Here is a 16,996-nt window from a genome sequence, read left to right as displayed (position 1 = left end):
CACCGCAGCATTGTCCCCCACCCCCCTGTCCTACCTGGCCAACAATTGATGAAGTGTCCTGCCAGTTAACTTTGAGTATGACGGGGACAGAGCCGACCGAACCGGTCGGATTACCCAGGGTCGCATCAGGTTCACATCATGCCTGGGTAAACACTGCCAGATAACATCATCGTCCTCGATATCGCGCGGTCCACGCGATCTAGCTCCAGCCGATGCAGATCAGGGTGGTGACTCCAAAGTATATCGGTCGCTATACCTGGAGATGGTCGGCCTTTGCGTCACAGAGTTACTGATGCAGCACGTCACGCTCGATTAATCGGCTTAGTCAGGAGAGGATGCGCTCTTTGTCGGAACTCAAGCTCTCCAACTGTCAACTGTCTGGCTGTCATGTGGTTGGCGTTTACGTTTAAGCATAATGATCCGAGAATGGTTGTCATCTACAATCTGGGTGGGAAAAGGTGATGCTGGCCAATTCGTGCTACATATCTTCCTCCCTTTGTGTGCTGCGGAAGATATCCCCAAGGATCAGCTCGCATCAGCCCTGCCGGGTTGCAAAACGGTCGTCTTCCACAGCTTCGCCTGCCTGTTCTAGACTCCCGTGAAGACTATGCAAGCCGGCCGTATCTTGGGGGGTCGCCCAGTCCCGTTGGAAATACGCAGGTCATCTGCGCCCACCTTGCAGATGCGCTGGAGCTGGGGTTCGAAGTCTATCTACCTATCTAGGGTTTCTGGATTGTGATCTATCGATCGAGGGAGGGGGTGTGAGCTGTACACTGGTGGCGGGAGTATACATCAGAGGTACGACTGGGTACATCCATGCCGTGGTCGGGATAGCGGACTAATCCCAGTATAAAGTTCGGTATAAGATGCATTGGCCCTGGTCTCGTGCGCACTGACATCTTGATTGCTTCAACCCCCATGACGTAACCGGGCTACTCCAGGAAACCGGAGAAGATGTTGCATTCGACCCCCGAATCCCTCGGAACGCAGTGATCCGTTCGTTTGCGACCGCTGCATGCTTTAATTCCTTAGCTGAGGACTAGACTAGGCTACCAGGGAGTTCGAAGTGCTAGTCTTACTCGTGCAAACCGGACACATGGTGACACACATTGTCGCAACCTAATTAAACGCGCAAAAAGCCAAGCAGCACAAGGATCTATGGACGAAAAGCAAAAGAGGAAAAACAAAACACCAAAAAAAAAAAAAAAAAAATAAGAAAAAACTAAATCCCGCCTAATCGTCTTGCTCCTGATTTGCTCCACAGTTTCTCCCTGAATCTCCCGAGGGACTGCACCAATGGCCATGGACAACTCACGGGCAAACTCTGACGTCCGACTCTGCCCGAAAACGTGGAGCAGCAGCCCGTGGTTCTCCCAAACACCCAGACCAGGGCGGTGGATCCAACCCCGACACCAGCGCAGGCGGCTGAGGGGAACTTGGCCTGAAAGAGTTTACTGCCCCTGCAGAAAGTCGGGGTGGGCGAGAGGTTTTGTCAGCTGAGTCTCTCCTCCTTCTGTCAACCCAGCATATCTTGCCAGTTTTGCGGGCCCCGTGGGTCGGCCTGGAGATCGGGCAGCCAAGTGATTCGTAGACGCCGTCTCCATGCGAAGCTGCTCACCGGTACTGTGAGCGGTGTTATACAGTGACGCTGTATTCGAGTGACAGAAGGCCCTGGTACGCGGAGGAGGATTTGGTGTTCCTTTCGGGAAGGTTGTATTCAATCGGTCCAGTCCGTCCATCCCCCATCACCAATCTTGTTTTCTGCCGCTGTTTTGATGCTGGAAGTGGAGCACTTCCTCCAGAACTGCTACATCACTTCAACTTTAGTCCTTCAATTGATTACGTTCTCCATTTTTCCCCTCTTTCCTCCCCGCCAACCCTACCCTGCAGAGTGCAGTGCATCGCGCCGAGGCCCTGGAATCTGACTGCAAACCCAGTCAAAGACGGTGACCGCCGCCGACCGACCGACCGACCGGCCGGCCCGGTTCCCCAATGCAGCTCGGCATGCCGAAGCATCACATACACACATACAGACCGCAGCAAGTGGGTATCTACGTTTGGAACAACCTTGTTTAGAGACAAGTTGACCTTCTATTTGCCTGTTTATTTTCCGAGAAAATTCTCTCCCTTCTCTCACCGTTCTTGTGCCCCATCAACTGCACATACGTGTTCACTTTCACATCCACAACACACACCCACTAACAACCCGTAAAGAAAGCGATCTAGACTCTTCATTGTCTGCAGCAACAGCCCGTCTAGAACAATGCCACTGTGCTAGTCACTAGTAAATATGGAGAAACTTTTTGCCACCTCGGTTTCCACATGTCGCATCACGTGGCGGAAAGTCTGTTTCAGCCTAGTGCTATACACACAATACGGAGGCTGATGGCGGAGGATACGGAGCATACGGAGAGGAAAGGAGGCTGAGATCCAGGTGCCCGATTTGATCGGGGAAATGCCGAGCGACCTTCACTTGTCTGTCCTTGGGCGGGCAGCCTCGGACTTTCCACTTACCACTTACCAACTTACCAGCCACTAACCGGGGTCGGGTCGGATTCGGGTCCAAGCGTGAAGATACGTAATTGTTCGTCGCTGATCGGATCTGATGTGTACACTCTATACAGTACACACACTGCACTACGGAGTTCACAGGATGTGGATCTATGACTTGAGTAGTAGTCTATCTGTCTTACAAATAAGAGCCTTGTCTCGAACCCAACCCAAGTAAGCTAGAATAAGGAATGCAATAATACAGACTAACCACCACCTTTCAACCCCGCCCCCATTTTCCCATACTAAGCACTACTTGGATACGATAGACAATCACATGTAACCCAAACCAAAACCATAGCATCATCACTATCATCATACCCAAACTCCAAAGGCCGAAAACAAAAACAAAAAAAAACCCAAACAATCACCTGCCCACCCCAACACCCTACAAGGATGGCCAAAACTCTGGTTCCACGCTAACCACGTTTCCGGCATAGAAACAACCCGACGGCCAACCTTCGAGAAATATTCTAGAAGGGTTTAGATCCGTAAATTATACTTTGCGGGTTTGTGCGGTGTACTTGGATTACAGATGGCCATTACAGGGTGGTATTTTATTACGCTGGGTGGTTTTGTGCGGGATGTATGGGTTTGGTAATGGATTTGGGTTAGTGTGTTTGAGGGACTACACACGGACAACGAGATTTTTTTCTGGTTGGGCCAATGAGGGGAGCTTGAATTGGGGGATTTGAGATGGGGATTGGTGCCCGATGAGATGCTGGTGAGGGTTTAGTACTTTTTAGTGAGGATTTGGTGAGGAAATCAAAGGACTATAGGACTAAGGGAGTGAGAGCAGCCGATCCGATCACCTCAAGACCCTAGATACGTAGAATCAACTACGTATCTAGGTACATTCACCTGACTCTTTGTCTATAGTGCTTACGATGTACTTGTGCTTGTGTTTGTGACTTGTGTAGACCGCCTCCAGGATGTTAGTTGCTGACGGGCTGCATGTACTGGTCTATTATTGATCTGGTTACTTAGATACTTGGTTGAAGGCTACACTCAGGACCGGTTTCCAGTCAACTTGATCGTATGCTTATTCCTGGTAACTGGTAAGCCACACATCCATCATCATAAGGTGCTGTTCCAAAAGATATCACTCCAAGTATAGCAACATACGACCGCGTGTCGAGGAACAAGCACCGGCCGCACCAGATTTTCACCGTTTAATGTCAATACGGCCCCGGAGGACAGCTCTCCGATTGAGTTCATGCTATGCGTAGAACCCCGCTAGAGGCAACATGGAATCATTCCATCGAAGCACGCTAGTTGTATCTACCTTGCCGTAGACGGCTAGTGTTGTATAATCCCGCGGCCAGATTCCGTCGGATGCGGGATTATCTGCGCACTATTCCGCATGATGTAAGTAGGCAGCGAGTTGCACCGATAGTTGGTGTTAGGGCTCCCTGGGTGGTTTGGTTGAACTGGTAGGTATACCTAATAGGAGTTGTTTATTGGTTCTGGATGATTGTTGGATTTGGGACAGCTGTTGGTGTCTGGTGAACGCCGGGGTTGTATGGACGGAGTAATCACGGAGAAACGATCCTTTCGGGTCTAGTCTGCTAGCGCGGAGTCACATGATGGGGTTGACTTTTTCATAGGTCATGGTGTGGCGTAGATACCTCGATTGAGAAGCTATTCCGGCCAATGAGGTTTTCTTGGATGCCTCAGTTTGTCGGTGATGGTTTACGTCCTGAAAGTCAAATTATTGCTTGATCTGCTTGAATACGACCGGCCGTAGATCAACCGCGCCCCGAGTCTGATCCGGACACAAGATCAACATTTGGTAGCTTTGAGTTGGTACTGTACTTAAATACCTAATACGTGTGCCGTGTTATTCAGCCGAGCTGGTACATAGGTAGCTAGCTGTAGCACCTCAAATTAGGTCCCAACTCGTGCTCCTGAATATTCTCGTCAGTGGGTCCAAGTTACATTCATCCGGGCTCGACTTACTCGATTTGTCCCTAATTGCAAAAACCCCCTGCGAATCAGACCAGCCCAAGCCCTGTGCGCTTACTTAGTGAGGGGGAGGCGCGGGGAGGGGCCTAGTCACGACGATGATTTGGCGGGGAAGTTGGGGACATCTTCCCTAGTGAGGCTTTTTCCCTCCCCCTCCCGGTATTACTTTATCCCCTTTTGGCCCGGTGGCACAGTGACAAACGTACGCCCGGCTTGCTTGCTTGCTTGGGGATCGTGGCTTGCCTGAAGAATCAGGGATCCCATAGGGATGGGGGAAATTAATGCCACTGTCTCGAGTGGGACAAATGCCGTGAGGCCTCAGTGCCAATCGCGATCGGATGGCTGGTGTCCCTCTGCGGGGTTAGCCGTATTGCCCGGGTTTCAACGAGGTTTGGTTACGTATCGATGGCCTCGTTTACGTACGAGGGTACTTGGACTGTCCCCCTCGTCTGCTCCTTTGCCCTGTCCTGCCCGCCTGCCTTTCTGCCCTATGGCCTTAGCCAGGCGGGAAAATTAGATGCTCAAGTTGCTGACGGTTCTCAAGGGCTGATGGAGTGTTGCACCTGGCTATCACTGCTGGGAAACAGGATACCCACGCCTATCTCTTCCCGGGGTATAATCATATTGCATATGCACACCGGAGGACCCGACGTTAACCTGCGGCGTGCAACCGATGTACCCTTGGGTTCCTTCAATGGGGAAATAATCCTGCCTGATCTGGAATCATCATAGCATCATCTGTGGCTAACATCTCCGCTTGAGTTCATGGCGGACATATGTCGGTGTGATCGATTAGGTTTGACTTTCTTCATCATGGAGGGGGACAGCCACATGCGCTGCGTGGTCTCGGTCTGTTAGGCCAAACTCTACCTGGGAGTCTGATATTGGCCCTTCCATACAATGCTGGAAAGTCCGAGTTGGTACTTTAGGTAATGGTTTCACTTACTGGCATCTCTCTTATCGTGAAACCAACGTTCGGTCTGGTTGGGGCCGTATCTGTCTGTCTGCGTAGGATGGATGCTCTGGACTCCGAGTGGAGTCGATCTTGAAGAACATCGGTAGGCATGCTCGCAAATTAGACCGTTCATCTCATCAAATGAGCCCCCGGAAACCGGGGCGAGAAAAAGCAAAGAGAAACATTGTGATGTTAAGGCCAACGTCAGACGTTGCAGTCAGAGATCGCACAAATCTCCCCTCGACAACCGACGATAGTGCAGCAGCAGCAGCTTCTGACAGATCCACTCGGTCGATGTGCCCCAGATTCTCCCCACGATGCCCGATGATCATCATCTGCCGACAGCATACGGAGAATGACTCTCCAGCTTCGTATCCAGCGCCTGCGATGAAGAGTAGCATCACGTGGTCACATGGCGGCGTGCCTCGCTGCAACAGTCAGCATCATTTGTACTCCCCGCGGGCCAGAGCAACCTCCTTCTTCTCCTCATCCTCCTCCTCCTATCCGTGGCCTTCTGCAAACCGGTTGAGGTACTTTCTTCGCTCCCATGCCTGCAGGTGCCTGTCCCTCCAGCACCGGTTGGCCAGGACCTGGCGACTGTCGATCGCCGGGTCACCAGATCTCTGCGTTGGCAATGCGATCACATTGCGGGTGTGCCCTTGCTCCTAGAATCCCGGAATTACGCGCTGGCAAGTCATCACTCACTGGCTTCTTCAATATTGCTTAGCGATTTTCCCGCCGATCTATACGATAATATCCCCGCCCCCCTCCTTCCAGATTTTTCTCATCTCACGCGTGATCCAGACACAGCAGGATACCTTGTCCCCGATGTCCCCGACATCCCCCCCCCCCCGGTCACTGGATTCTAATCCTGGACAATGATGATTCTGATGCTGATGAAGTCGTCCTCTGCTGTCATGTTCATCGATGAGGTCAGCTTTCACGCCCTCCTCTCCGACCCAATCCCGTCATGAGCCTCCGTCTCTACGTTAGGTATACTACACTGCATATCCCGATTCTGGGTGCATCCCCCGTGCTTCGTATTCCAGGTCCAGGCCTGTCGGTCAGCACCTATCCCAAAGTCCGTGGAATTCTTTATGTCATCATGATCTCGATTTCCTGTTCTTCGCGTGCCTCAAGACTCGTTGTTACCCCCTCCTTCTCTTCTTTTCCCCCTGAATCTGACACATCGGCCCGCATTTTTTGATGGTCACACGCCCCATATGATATCCTTATTTTGACACAGTTGGTTGTCTTCCCGCGGGTGGCGCTGAGTTGGCAAGCGCTCAGCCTCAAGGTCTGCTGCTCTGGATGACCTAGTCCTCGGTCGCGTCTCGACATCATCCGCGGAACTCTGGGTCAAATGCCCTCTCTCTGCTTTGTGGCAAGATGGTCTAGCCTCACCGGCATTGTTCTACCCTATCGCTTTTCGACGCCACCGTGGGCCGCGTCTCAACTCGGTGCTTTCTTTCCATTGTTGTAATTCGTATACGTGGTTTTGCTGGTACACGGGGCTGTAATGATGCTGGTGTCGGTCGGGAAAAGTTCCTCGTCGGATGAATTGATCAGTCTCACAGGTGAAACAAGAACACGAGTAGATTGCTGTCGCTGGACCCTCACGTGCTAAGTCCATCTCGGCTTCCCTACGGTCACGGCTAGAGATTGGATGATGGATCTTGATGCTGCCTGGTCGGCGGCCATGTCTCATTGGCTATTAAGGGAAGGCTTTATCATACATAACGCTCATTACAAGGTACATAGTTGTGAAAGAGCCGAGACAAAGTGGCTTCCGGGCGGGCGGGCTTCAGTTCAAAGAGACCTACTCTTTGAAACTCTCCGGGAAGCGTCGCTCCCAGCCAACCACAGCGGGCTTCATGGGACCGGAAAAGAGAGTCGAGTAATCTGTTCCGGGCACTCCTTTCCTACCATTCACGTTGAACAGCTTCATGTGGCGCACAATGGTCGCGATGATGACTCCCAGGTTGACGTAGGCGAACTTCTCTCCGATGCAGCGATGGCGACCAGCGCCGAAGGGCAGATAGGGGCTAGCTGTACCCTTGGACACACTGCCATATCCGTAGTCAACCATCTCGCTGTCATCCTCCTTGTCGGGCTGTTGGTTCTCCCAACGATGGGGATCCCACCGACTTGCGTTTGGAAAGTACTCATCACTAAGGGCAGTCACACCAGGGGAGGCGAGCAGCACATGGCTTTCGGGGATGATGAATGAGGTGCCGGGCACAGGCAGCGGGTTTTTCACCTTGCGCATAATCGAATGGATAGACGAGTGCAGACGCAAAGTTTCCTTGATCACATTCTGGAGGAGTGGCAGCTTGTCAAGGTCCTCGTACTGCAGCGGCTCAAAGTTCCCATTCTTATGGCTGAGATTGGCCAGCTGTTCTTGGTAGAGCTCTTCAAGCATCTGAGGCTCAGAGGCCAACCGCAGCATGGTCCAGGAACTAATGGAAGACGACGAGTGCTGTCCGGCCATCAATAGCGTGATCATCATGTGGGCGATCTCCTTGTCCGGAACAGGCTGTCCAGTCTTGTAAGTGCAGTGCATCAGGTTCCAGATCATGTCCGACTTTTCCTCGTCCGGATTCCTGCGCCGCTCCTTGATAATATCCGTGTAGATTTCCCTCATCCGGGCATGAGCAGCATCGCGCTTTCGGTTGTGTGGCAACGGAGCCCAAGGAAGCATAAAGTTAATCGGACTGAATCCCTTGTCCAGGTCGTGATACAACTCAGCGAACTCTGCAGTAAGCTTCCTGCGAACCTCCTCGCCCTGCAACGCGAGACTGGCAGTATAAATCGTAATCTCAGCCATGGCAGCGGGGACATCAATAACTCCACTCGCGCCTCTGAACCGGGGAGATTCCTTGAGGTAGTCGAGGGTTTCTTTTTCAATCAGCTGAACGTGTGATCCGAGGGCCGCCTGTGTGAGACCAAACTTGATGAACTTCTTTTGTTCCATCAGCTTGGAATTGGGACAGTCGTAGACAACGTCGGATCCGAACACCGGCGTAGTGAGTGGACTGTAGACCTCCTCCGCGTTCACATCCTTGAGTTTGGCATTAAGGATGAACTCGTTTCCTTGAACACCCAGGTATACCGTTGTCTTTTTGCCGAGGAGCACGAACGTAAAGATGTCGCCGTACTGTTCACCAACCAATTAGCAACGCGATCATTCGCTTATAGAACGGCGACTGACTTTCTGTCTGCAGGAGAAGAAGAACGCATAGGGGTCAATCCCATAACTAATTGTGCTACCCAGAAAAGGAACCCAGTGAAAGACGACAGGAGGCTCTTTCTCGTTGCGAAAGAGCAATTGGCGCGCGACATTCAAGACGATGGCAATGAGGGCCGCTGCGAATGCGTAGGCGCTTACGACGGCAATAGATGCCATCTTGAAAGCGACCGTGAGCTGGGGAGAGAACCAGCGATGAGAAAGTTGTTAGCTGTAAAGGAGAAGTCACGAAGAGGACAAACGAGGTCCAGGTTGTTTCCTGCTCATTATGGTCGCCAGGCTGCCGTAAACACCTGAGGGGCCTGGCCTATAAGGAAACGTCCCCAGAACCTTACCCCTGTTGCTAACCTGCATCGTTCCACTCCTATTAGATGCTACTGTCAAGGGTGTTCCTGAGCCGAGTCAGACCACTTGGAGATCCTCTGGATAAACTATCGAGCCACGCAAGGCACCAGATATTTGGCTAACAAACTGGCCACTCACGGGGCCTAGAATTGGCCGGGGCAATCGCCGCCATCGTATTGAATACGCCCGCCTGTTATTGGCCCACTTGCCTGATCCCTCCCATCCAGCCCCTTTTGGCGGCGGTGGGCTTTGCCACTGGCTCTGGGGCAATTTTTTCAGCTCTCTGGAGCTTTCTCCAATTCACTTCACTCTTATCCAAAGTTGAACGGCCAACTGGAGTCAGTGAGTCAGAATGAGTCATGGTGATGAGGCCGTGCATCTTGACCAGCTTGACTCAACGCCATGAAGTCACTTGTCGGTCTTACCGCTTTAGGTCTAGTGGCCCGTGAGCTCCACCCGCCGCCGCAAATATACATCTCATCGTATCTGCTTCCAATGTAGTAGTTCACCAGGCTTGTCCAACTCGTCCTTCAACCACTTCACGAAAGGCACTTCAACATGAGCAACACACAGACGGGGAGCTCTACCGGCGCTGGCTCTGCTGGTCAACGGCCAGTGTCCAAAGCCGAAGCTTCGAACCCCCGAGAGTTCCAACTGAACCAGCTAAGAAGGCGCTTCCGTCCGACAGAAACCAGCAATGACGATGGAACGACATTGGCTTTTGGGATGGCGCCTTCAGATCCCGACTTTCCCTTTGAGATGGACAAGCTTCACTGCATTCTGCATGTTCCCCGGGCGTACCCTGCTCAAGGACGGCCGTCTATCAAAGTCACCAATCCCGAGATGGGCAGCGCCTTCCAGGAGAACATCTCGAGAGGTTTCGATGATATTGTCGACAGCACCATTAGAAGCGGCAGTCGTGGGACTTTGCTCAGCTGGGTCAACAGTCTTGACCGACATCTGGAGCGCTTGCTCACCACTACCGAACGGGGACCTACGTTGAAGTTCGTACCCAACGTGGGCAGTCAAGGGCAAGCGGAGGACCAGAAGCTGGCACAGCATATGAAGGCTCTAGCTGTGTCGTCTGAAAAACAGAAAGCCCCCAGTCGACAACCACCGACCGTGCAGCCTCCGGCCCCCGTATACACTACGGAGGAGAAGGCTCAGGCGGAGAAGCGGAGAGCAGTCGAGACGAAGCAACTCGATGCTCGTCTGGGGAGGCTGCCTTTGTTTCAAAAGTCCAGTGATGGTCTGTCCTTTGTGATTCCAATTCAGCCAACTAAGCCGGATCGTTTACCCGTTTCTCTTCGCTCTGTCAAGTCGGTGAAGCTCCAGGTACCCCGCTTGTATCCTCTTGAGTCGAGTGTGATTCAGTTGCAGGGCATTGACAGCTTAGAGGGTCGAGCTGTAGAAGCCGGCTTTTCGAAGTGGGTTGAAGAGAACAGAAAGTTGAACCTGATGTCACAAGTCAACTACTTGACGAGCAATATGCATAACTTCGCCAAGACACCGCTGAAAGCTCCTGAATCTGTTCCTGTGCCTGCGCCTGTGCTGCCTGATGAGAGCATACCTAGCGAGCCGGTACTCAAAGCGGAAGGGACACCATTGGAGGATAAGCCACATATTCATGTTGTGCCGCGCCCCCCTGAGTGGACTGTGGGCGATAACAGTAGTGGCACTGATGATACAGATATTACTGCATCTGAGGATGAGCTCTCTGACGATGATGAGGAGGGCGGTGCTCCAGTCCCAGATCTCCCAGAACTTGTGACGACCGAGCGTGGAGTCGCCCTTTCGTTCCCTTTCCTGGAACTCTACGGGATCGAGCTTCTGGAGCTCGTGGGTCTCTACATCACCGTGAAATGCGACCGATGCAAGGAGTCCCTCGATGTCAGAAACATTCCGCAGATTAAGGACAAGAGCGACGAGCTGTCCCCCAAAATCGAGACGTGCAAAAAGTGCGCAAACACCATGAGTCTCGGTAAGCCCTCACATATGTTATTATGGAATATAGATTATAGATTGACACGTTTTATAGGATTCCGTCGACAACTTATGCATCCTAGCGCTACTCGTGCGGGTTATCTTGACTTGGATGGATGTACTGTTATAGATCTCCTCCCTAGGTAAGTTGTCATATTGGTTTTATAGACGGCTTCGAGTGTCAATCTACCTGCCTTGTCTAGTTGGAGCCCTCACAGATGCTTACAACCTCTGTAGTAGCTTTATCCCGACGTGCGCGGAATGCTCTACAGGGTTTCCCGCGCCCGGTATCGTTGCAGTTCGGGGTGAAAGTGCCATGGCGAATTGTCGTCAATGTCACCGCAAGATGGGTATGTCAATCATGTTTCCTGTCATGACCAACTGCTTACACCGTTAGTTTTGAAAATTCCGGAGGTCAAGTTCCTGAAAGTGGGATCCGCAGCATGTAAGTTTCGTCAATTGACAGAGCCTGACAAGATGCTAATGGCGTTTATAGATTCTTCTCGCTTCCGTGCTCCTGCACGAAAGAAGGTGACTAGAATACACCCTTTTCTGTGGTCGTCTCGCTAATTTTCGATAGCCTAAGGAAGTCCTCGGTATCGTTGCAGGTCAAGAACTACCTCGTCGTGGTCGCTGTACACATTATGGCAAAAGTTATCGGTGGTTCAGATTCAGCTGCTGTGCAAAAGTCTTTCCTTGTGATAAGTATGAGATCATGATGCAGTTTTCCGTGAGGGTATGCTAATATAAACAGATGCCACGACGCGGCTACGGACCATCCTAATGAGCATGCGAACCGCATGATCTGGTATGTATCTTTTTTCTTAATACACTTGATATTATAGGCTAACGTCCCCAGTGGCTACTGCTCGCGAGAGCAAATCTACCGACCCGAGAATTGCGGTATCTGTCGCGCAGTCCTCATTGGAAAAGCCGGAAGCGGTTTCTGGGAAGGCGGAAAAGGGACAAGGAATAGGGTGCTGATGAGTCGAAAGGGTATGTTCAGCTTCTATCCATTGCTATTGTTTATTTACTGACAGCCAATTCAGACCCGCGCAAGTATAAGCGCCGCGGAGGAACGGCACCGGGTGGTTCCAGCTCAAAGAAATGATGAGATCTAAAAATATGAAATAAATGTATCATTCCCACGTGGAATTTACAGTTGATACCCCTGCTAAGGTCTAATTCCGTACCGCTATCAACCACCGCAACAAGTCCACAGACCACCTTAGTAGTCAATAAACCACAATTCTATCGCCATTCACCCCTGACGATTAAACTTCGTAAAACCACAGAAAATAATAAATCCAACCGAAATGACTAACGAAGACCAAGAAATCCCATCCATCCCAATATCTAACCCTATCCGTGATCGCCAAAGAGCAATATCAGCAACACCACTTAGATACTACTAACGTTCACAAAAGAAGAGTTTTCACATATTTATTCTTTAGAATGTTCATCGCAAGCCAAAAAAGAAAGAAAAAGAAGAAAGGAAGCGAGATGTCATTCTCGAATGGGTGATTAAGCTCCGATAGGGGGAATCGAACCCCCGGCTGCCGTGTGAGAGACGGCGATGTTAGCCACTACACCATATCGGATTACTTGTTGAATAATGCCTCCTAGAATGGCTACATAAGCCCAAAATAAAACTGGTCAGTTGGAGCAGTCAATGGATGGGCTTATCGTTGTGGTTGATGTTGGAATGTAGGATTATGAGATTGGTTAATACATTTTTGTCTAGTTTTATTCTAGCGCAGGGGGTGGACTAAGGAACAAGATGATTTGATTATCATACACGTTGTCAGGAATAACTGAGCAGTATAATTGCTCTCGGAATATATAGACAAGCAATCCCCTGGCTTTGTGGCGAGTTTGGTGTGTTTAAATCTATCTACAGCTACAATTCACTCATATCAATAAACTCACCTAATACGGTATATCAATGCCATATGTTTGGTAGTTGAAGTGTTCCAAATCCACCATACTTTCCCCCACCCATCATCAATCTTTCCAGCTGCCAGTCATCTCCAATCTCAATCATCCCCGTCCTCCCAGCCAACACATCCTTCTGCCTGGCCCGATACTCAACCGCCACATCAGGATGTGGTACCCAGACCACTCTCATCCCAGCACGTCTCCTAGCTTCTACCCCAATCACACTATCCTCAAAGACCAGACATTCCTCGGGTAATATTGCCTTTTCTTCAGATCCCAACGCAGAATTCAATGCCTCCAACGCAACCAAATATATATCCCGTGCGGGCTTCCCTCTCCCTGGAGGAAATACTATTCCCACGTACAAGCTTCGACAGAAGCTCCTCTACGCCACGTAGCGGCGTGCAAGTTGAGAAGTCACGTCGCATCTGCCCCTTCAATTCAAGAGTGGATTGCTCGCGGAAGATACTATCAGGTAACTAGACCCAGTTGTGGAATACCTCGCTGTTGGTCGAGTCTGAAATGGGGATCGAACTGATGGAGTGAAAGCTGGTTTTCCGTACTTTTCGAGAAGATGGCTTGTAGGTTGAGTGATTATGTCTTCGGTGCTGTTGAGGAGACCGTCCATGTCGAAGATACAGGCGCGGCTTGCGGGGAAGTAGGGAGGGTTTGTTAGTTGGTGGGTTATGGTTCTGCGTAATGTGGATGTCTTCTAGGAGGATACTGACTCTGTTCTGGGGCGCGCCATGAGTAGGGTATGAAGGTCGGGTTTGGATAGTATTGGGGATGTGATGGATGAGAGGAAGCACAGCGTAGCGTCTATACCCCGGATCGGTCCAGCGGGGGGCGAGTAGGGTTGGTTCGAAATGCAATGGCAGAGCATCACGTCTGCATATCTGCATCCCTCCTCCCCGCTATGATCGCACAGGTGACTGCATCTTCGACCATTCTGACTCCCAGTTTCTATTGTTTGTCGGGACACCTGGTTGGTCGGTAGGCGAGCATCACGGGACCTAGTCACGTTGGCCACTGTGTTGTTGTCATTTCTACCCCGCGTAGGCAGAAGCCAATCTCACATTGTTTCCTCTGCCTCGCGTCCCCAACAGGTACAGGTTCAAGTCTGGGTCTGGTCCAACCCGAGACAATCTTGTTCTCCAGAGATCAGCGGTATATCATCTCGGTCTAATGCCGCCATCCCCAGGAATCCCCATGCCTTATAGGATCCTGCATCTTATATGTAGGAGGGTTCCTACGAATATGAGGTGATCTAGCATACCTCCTTGCCCATATAAAGGGGCTTGAGCCTGCATGTTTGGCTTGACACCATGCCTTTTCATCAAGAGCATTGACCACCGAGAATTACCTCGATTCAACAATCTCCTTAACTTTTATCCCATACAGAGGCGTATTCCTTGCTGGATTTCCACTTAAGAACCAAGGCCACGAATACGCAATGACGAGTGAAGTATTACCAGAAGGTGAGTTTCAGTCTCATTGTTTTTGCAGGAACACCATACTGAAGACATTTAGCTGAACAGATGCGGCTTGCTGAAGGGCCATCTAACATGGCTACAGAAGGAATCCCTCTAGACGTTGGGTCAATACATCCCGCAACACCGAGAACTGAGATTCGGAAGGCTCTTGATCTGCCCTGCTACCTTCTCGACAAACCTTATGCAAATGAATATTTCTGCGGCCGCGAAGATATCTTGGAGCGTCTTGCCGTGGAACTCTTACCATCGAAGACTGTAGACACGGCATTAGGCACCGGTCTATGGCAGTTTGCACTCTGCGGATTTGGTGGGGTGGGCAAGACGGAAATAGCCCGCGAATTCTGTCGACGCTACAAAGCCTGCTTTGACGCAGTTTTCTGGGACTTGGCAGATGAGATTGCGAACCTTGATCACCGTTACCAGCAGATTGCGTTGGCACTAGGACTCGAAGATTCATCCGAATGCAAGAGTCAATTTGCCAGTAGAGAAACTGTGAGGGGGTGGCTGTCTAAGCCCCGAAAGCAGACTTTGGAGTCAAATGAGCTTGGTCAAGTCAGTCAAGATGATTCAGAAGCGAATTGGCTACTTATCTTCGACAATGCAGATGACATCACGATCTTGGAGGACTACTGGCCCCAGGGAAATGGATCAATTCTTATCACTAGCCGCAACCCATCAGCTAAAAGCCTGCTTACGCAAAGACCTTCCGGCCTGGATCTTGGTCCATTATCACGGAAAGACAGCATAATCCTCTTCAATCATCTCGTTACTGTCTCCGACGAACTGGAAGGCACTACAACGCGACAGACCTGCACCCCCCTGGCCATCTCACAGATGGCTGGTATTATCCGTCGCCAGGACCTCGCCTTATCAAAGTGCCTCGAGCTTTACGAGGACCATGAGGAGCATGCTAGCCTCTACGAGTCAAATTTTTATACCAATATGGTCACATATTCTCAGATTCGACAGTTATTAGAGCTAATCACATTTTTCGACCCAGATGTCATCCAAGAAGAAGCCCTGATGAAAGCATCAATGTATATGAATGGCGAGGGTATCCATTACAACAAGAGCAATTACATCGAGGCTCGATCTGATCTATTGCAATCATCTATAATCCAGCGAGATGAAGAGAAACAGCAGCTTTCAACCCACCGAGTTGTACAGAATCTCATGTTGATACTCATGGATTTCTCGAGAAAAAGCTTCATGTTTGACAATGTCGTACGAATCCTTTGGGCGGTCTGGCCATCAGCCATGCCCCAACCATCCAAGGAGCCAGATCTACCCAAGCCCAAATCGAGCGGCGGCAGGTTACTTATTGAACGATGGCCTATTTGTGCAGCTATATACCCCCACGTCCTAAGACTCCACCAGCTCTGGCCAGGCATTGCGAATCCTTCTGAGGCTACCAGTCTACTTTTCGCAAAGCTTCTCACTGAGGCAGCGTGGTACGTATACAAACCCCAGCCTTCCTTGTCGCCAAGTTATCTGAGTAAACCAGGTATCAAAAAGAACGGGGACAAACAAGACACTTCGACGGCTTCTTCGAAACCGCCCAGAATATCTGCGACTCCTCCACACACCCCGATCGGGATTCTCTGCTCGCAGACATCCACTTCTGCTTGGGCTCTATCGCCATGGACACCAACGACTTCAACACAAGCCGCTCCCACAAAGAACGTTCTCTAGACATCGTCTCCAAAATCTGCAAAGACCTGAACACCGCCGACGAGAAATTATACCTTGCCTACGCCGAGCGTGGAGTCTCACGTATCCAAGACAAACGCTACGAGGAAGGTGAAGCCGATCTTAAGGAAGCCCTACGGATTCGAAAAGCCCTCGGAAACTATGTTCCTCGATCGGCGGAGGCTCATCTCAGCCACGCTCTTCTCGCCCAAGGCAAACTTGAAGAGTGCGATACCCTTCTTCTGGACAGCCTGGCTGGTCGAGAAAAGGCCCTGGGCAGAGACGACCAGGAATCTATCCGGACTGGACTAATTCTGTATGCGCTTGGCAGTCTCCGTGCGAAGCAAAACCAATGGGATGAAAGTTTTACATATCACCAGAGAGCGTGGCAGCATATGCGCGCTACTGTGGGCGAAAAGGATATTTACGCTATAAATGCCGCCCATAAGGTTGCTGAACACCATTTCCGCCTCGGCGACAATCAAAACGCAATGTAAGTCTCTTCCACCTACATCATTAAGCCATTCGACATCTCTCTAAAAATCTTCTAGTGCCATAATCACCAGGGCCCTATCCACCTTGTCTGTTGATCAAATTGCACACAAGAACCAGATCGCGCGCACTTCCTTCCTCGAGGGCAAAGTATACGAGGCGATGGGTGAGAAGCATGAGGCGTCTCATCCTTTTCGGGTTGCCTATTGGTTTAGGAAGGAGATTACGAATGAGGATCGGGATATTAAGAGTTTGACTATGGATGACTTTGATGAGATTGTTGCTTTTTGGGCTCGTTGACCTTTTACTTTTCTTTCTTTCTTTTTGGAGTATGTTGAC

At 50.7% G+C, this 16,996-nt stretch overlaps 4 protein-coding genes and 1 non-coding gene across 5 annotated transcripts; 2 read left to right on the top strand and 3 right to left on the bottom strand.

Moving 5' to 3' along the window:
• Positions 1-7,289: 7,289 nt before the first annotated feature.
• On the bottom strand, positions 7,290-8,876 carry BO94DRAFT_555079 (cytochrome P450; the record flags this gene model as incomplete). The annotated part of the gene is made up of 2 exons (XM_025613769.1): positions 7,290-8,627; positions 8,682-8,876. The coding sequence occupies 2 exons, from the start codon at positions 8,874-8,876 to the stop codon at positions 7,290-7,292; spliced, it is 1,533 nt and encodes a 510-aa protein (XP_025469640.1).
• A 376-nt stretch (positions 8,877-9,252) lies between these two features.
• Positions 9,253-12,272, top strand: BO94DRAFT_533349 (uncharacterized protein). Its single transcript, XM_025611312.1, has 9 exons — positions 9,253-11,043; positions 11,101-11,188; positions 11,283-11,395; positions 11,443-11,490; positions 11,542-11,576; positions 11,626-11,750; positions 11,800-11,853; positions 11,905-12,041; positions 12,095-12,272. The coding sequence occupies exons 1-9, from the start codon at positions 9,621-9,623 to the stop codon at positions 12,154-12,156; spliced, it is 2,085 nt and encodes a 694-aa protein (XP_025469639.1). The 5' UTR covers positions 9,253-9,620; the 3' UTR covers positions 12,157-12,272.
• Positions 12,273-12,574: 302 nt separating this feature from the next.
• BO94DRAFT_t117 lies at positions 12,575-12,646 on the bottom strand. Its single transcript has one exon. It is a non-coding gene; the product is annotated as a tRNA-Glu (tRNA).
• A 341-nt stretch (positions 12,647-12,987) lies between these two features.
• BO94DRAFT_555077 (uncharacterized protein) lies at positions 12,988-13,731 on the bottom strand (the record flags this gene model as incomplete). The annotated part of the gene is given in 4 exon segments (XM_025613768.1): positions 12,988-13,316; positions 13,336-13,462; positions 13,519-13,561; positions 13,712-13,731. The coding sequence occupies 4 exon segments, from the start codon at positions 13,729-13,731 to the stop codon at positions 12,988-12,990; spliced, it is 519 nt and encodes a 172-aa protein (XP_025469638.1).
• Positions 13,732-14,291: 560 nt separating this feature from the next.
• On the top strand, positions 14,292-16,957 carry BO94DRAFT_555076 (tetratricopeptide repeat domain-containing protein; the record flags this gene model as incomplete). Its single annotated transcript, XM_025613767.1, has 5 exons — positions 14,292-14,388; positions 14,423-14,461; positions 14,514-15,927; positions 15,981-16,658; positions 16,717-16,957. 5 exons carry the CDS (start codon positions 14,292-14,294, stop codon positions 16,955-16,957), a joined length of 2,469 nt encoding a protein of 822 aa, XP_025469637.1.
• Positions 16,958-16,996: the final 39 nt, after the last annotated feature.

This window comes from Aspergillus sclerotioniger (genome assembly GCF_003184525.1).
Source record: "Aspergillus sclerotioniger CBS 115572 chromosome Unknown BO94scaffold_8, whole genome shotgun sequence".
Taxonomy (NCBI): Eukaryota; Fungi; Ascomycota; class Eurotiomycetes; order Eurotiales; family Aspergillaceae; genus Aspergillus; species Aspergillus sclerotioniger.
The sequence above is the reverse complement of the archived record's forward strand: the minus strand, read 5'-3'. Positions and strand labels throughout refer to the sequence as shown.